General features: G+C 34.9%; 1 protein-coding gene across 1 annotated transcript in view; it reads right to left on the bottom strand.

The window, feature by feature from the left end:
* Window positions 1–3,486, bottom strand: part of TDG (thymine-DNA glycosylase) — a 22,278-nt gene that overhangs the window by 4,741 nt on the left and 14,051 nt on the right. Inside the window, exons 4-7 of the mRNA XM_012650248.1 lie at window positions 2,626–2,695; window positions 1,081–1,216; window positions 798–880; window positions 624–718 (exon numbers count right to left, since the gene is read on the bottom strand). Coding sequence (XP_012505702.1) covers window positions 624–718; window positions 798–880; window positions 1,081–1,216; window positions 2,626–2,695 — 384 coding nt within the window. The remainder of the gene's footprint in view (window positions 1–623; window positions 719–797; window positions 881–1,080; window positions 1,217–2,625; window positions 2,696–3,486) is intronic.

The raw sequence follows: 3,486 nt of genomic DNA, 5'->3' as shown, positions 1-3,486 counted from the left end.
CATCTCTACAAAAAATATAGAAAAATTAGCTAGATGTGGTGGTGTAGGCCTCTAGTCCCAGCTACTCCGGAGGCTCAGGCAGGAGAATTGCTTGAGCCTGGGAGTTTGAACTTGCAATGAGCTATGATGATGCCACTGCACTCTAGCCCAGGAGACAGAGCGAGACTTTGTCTCAAAAATAAATAAATAAATAAAAATAAAATGAAGTTGGGCTAAGATATATAAATGGGGCAATTAGTTTGACTAATATAGAACATGTCTGTGTTTACATGTTTGTTTCACAACTGAGTACAAGGGTTAAACCATTTGAATTTCACAACTATAAGTCATTAAATTTATTTTGAATGCAGTATGTGAGCCAATTCCTCTCAGTATTTTAGCTGAATAACATAACATCATTAAGACACTTAGCTGACAAATGTTTTTCTTTTTAATAAAATTCTAACAGTATCTGAATTCATTTGCAACTACTAGTTCAAGTTGATATATAAAAATTATTCAGCAAAATATAGTGTGGTTTTTTTCATGGCATAAATTACAATGGATAGACAAATAAAAAAGGTAAATTAGCTGGAAAAAAATTCATATTTAGCTGATTTACAAGTGTAATTTTAAAGACTTACAGTTTCTGTGTCTGGGATCTTATGGGGCTGAAGCCCAAATTCCAAGTTCTTAACCTTTACTCCAAAAACTTCTTTACTAAAAATTTCATAAATACCTAAAATGAAATACAAACATATTTACATTGCCCATAATGTTAGCAAAGAAAAAAGATGAAATTTAAAAATAAATCTTACATTTTCCATTAAACACTGCTATTCGTGGCTGATATTTCTGTAATTTCTGTACTAGAATACGTCCTCCTTCACGAAATTCTTTACTAAAATTGAATTAGAAAGTAGTCAAAAATATAAATATGGCGATATTTATAATATGCTGAATCCAGGCAGCTTTCAATAAAAGATCACATCACACATTTGTTAAGTTCAGCTTGAACAAGATACACATGGTGTTCCTAGAGTATATAGGTACCAGCATGGTCAAGATTCCAACTCGTAAAAATAAATGCTGTGTAATTACCTAGAAAGATCTTTGCTTCCTGGCGTTGTCCTTTCCACCATATTGGTAAACCCAATACCATACTTTCCTGGCAAAGTGTGGTCATCCATATGACTCAGTTGGACCTCACTCAGTCCTGACATAAACAAACACTTCCCTGTGAAAAGAGAGTTCAGTTTATTTCTGCAGAAGGTCAAAGGCTTTTGTTCAAAGAGCTGATGTGGTAGTCTACATTCTTATTCTTGAAATTTAAAAAAAAGATTTAGGATATTTAAAATTATAACATAGGATAAATACGTGCTGAGCAATTACTATGTGCTGGGTAATATGCTAAGCCCTTCTCATGGATTATCTCATTTAGTCACAATTATCTTATGAAATACTATTATGGTCTCCTTTTCACAGGGGGTTATGGTAAATGTCTTTCTGAGAATAAATAGCTACTTAGTGTAGGAAACTTTAAAATTATTTGTTTTCCTTTTCAATAATTGGTGATACCACCACCTGCTCCTGGAATACCTCACAGATAAACATGTGAACCAATAGACCAAAAACACTCAAACACTTTGACAGTGGAGAAAATTAAAAGTTCCCTAGAAGAAAACTAGACTTCTCTAGAAAAAACTTGCCTAGGAAAAAAATCTTTTAAAATAATAGAGACGGTATGTTATTAGTTCCAAAAACACATTACTATCATTTTCCCTATACGTTTTTAATATTACCATAAGATAATCAATTAGTATTTCCTGAGAGCCTACTGCATGCATTGTTCTAGTAGGCAGTGTTACATAAGACAACTGACACATACATAGCGCAATGCAATAGTAGTTATACTTGGTTGTAAAGCTCACTTTAAAAGTACGAGTCTTTATTACTATTTTCTGCTTTCCTAGGAAATCGACAAGAATCTAGAAAGTCAGTATTCTGTCTGCATTGTCACAAACATGTGCTATTATTACTATGTCTATAGATAACAATTTTTAAAAAATTATTTAGGCCAGCCACAGTGGCTCACTCCTGTAAACCTGGCACTTTGGGAGGTAGAGGCAGGGAGATCAGTTGAGGCCAGGAATTTGAGACCAGCCCGGACAAGATAGCAAGACCTCGTCTCTGTGAAAACTTTAAAAATTAGCCCATGTGGTGGCAAGCGCCTACAGTCCTAGCTGCTCGGGAGGCTGAGATGGGAGGATTGCCTGAGCCAGCAGGCTTACTGAGGTTACAGTAAGCTATGATAGCGCTACTGCAATCCAGCCTGGGAGACAGAGTGAGACCCTGCCTCTAAAAAAAAAAAAAATTTAAAAAAAGTAGTAAAGCTCATTAAAAACAATTCAAGCAAAAGGGAAAGTACTTTTTCATGTCCTTCTGAAACTTTTATACACCACGATGTTAATGGTGACATATCATTTTAAACTCTTTATTTTCATGTACATACAAACACAGAGAACATGAAACATCAATACATATTTACAAAGTCTCTTTCTTTTTAAAAATACAATTTAAAAAAAAATCCCATTAACAAAGATAAATAACTTGAAAGTAAATTAATAAAAAAAAGTAACCACTTACAGAAATGGTTTCCAGGTCCAGGGTAATGATGCCCTTTGTAAGCAGCCATGAGTCCTGGGTTTATGCCAATCTATAAAACAAAATAATTATACATTTTAGTCTTAAAAGGTAGGACTTAAGCCTTAGGGCTTCTATGGAGCAATGGTAAACAAAACTGAATTGATCAAAATATAAATCTAGCATCATAAGCAGTATCATTTATCAATGACTACTCTTGGTTTGCACAAAGTATTCCACATAGAGGAAAGCAATTTCCTTTATATTAAAAGTTTTGCTGTTCTTTCTAAAAACCACTTCGACTCCCTTGTGATCCTAGGCCCGACTGGGCTGCCTTCAGTCTGAAAAAAGAGAGGTCCTACTCAATCAACCTGAGCTGCCACAAGTCTGGTTTTTAACTCCCAACAAGTAGCTTACTCCACATCACCTACACAGTTGTGCACATGCTGATGTGTCCTACAGTTACCGACAAAAATAAAAGTTCAAAATCAGTGCTATCATTTATGGCGTTCTCACAGGTATCATGTAATCTAAGTAATCCACATGGATTATTTCATTTAATTACAACCCTGTGAGGGAGGTATTTTTATCACCCCTGGTATATCAATGAGGAAACTGGTGTTTAGAAAGGTTAAGGCTTGTCCAAGGTCATACCTGAAACAGGATTTGAACCCAGACAGCCCCAATCTGGTGCTTATCCCCCATAAAACACAATCTCATGAAGGTGACACTGTTTACCACCAAAAGGATTCTTAGAAATGTTTCTTTTCAGCAAAATGCTATTTACAAAAACAACTGTTAAGTAAAGCTAATCCCTCCATGCTATTTATAAAATCAAACGATGGCTTCTCATCACCAAGAAAT

Source organism: Propithecus coquereli, unplaced genomic scaffold (assembly GCF_000956105.1).
Source record: "Propithecus coquereli isolate 6110/MARCELLA unplaced genomic scaffold, Pcoq_1.0 Scaffold316, whole genome shotgun sequence".
Classification (NCBI taxonomy): Eukaryota; Metazoa; Chordata; class Mammalia; order Primates; family Indriidae; genus Propithecus; species Propithecus coquereli.
The sequence above is the reverse complement of the archived record's forward strand: the minus strand, read 5'-3'. Positions and strand labels throughout refer to the sequence as shown.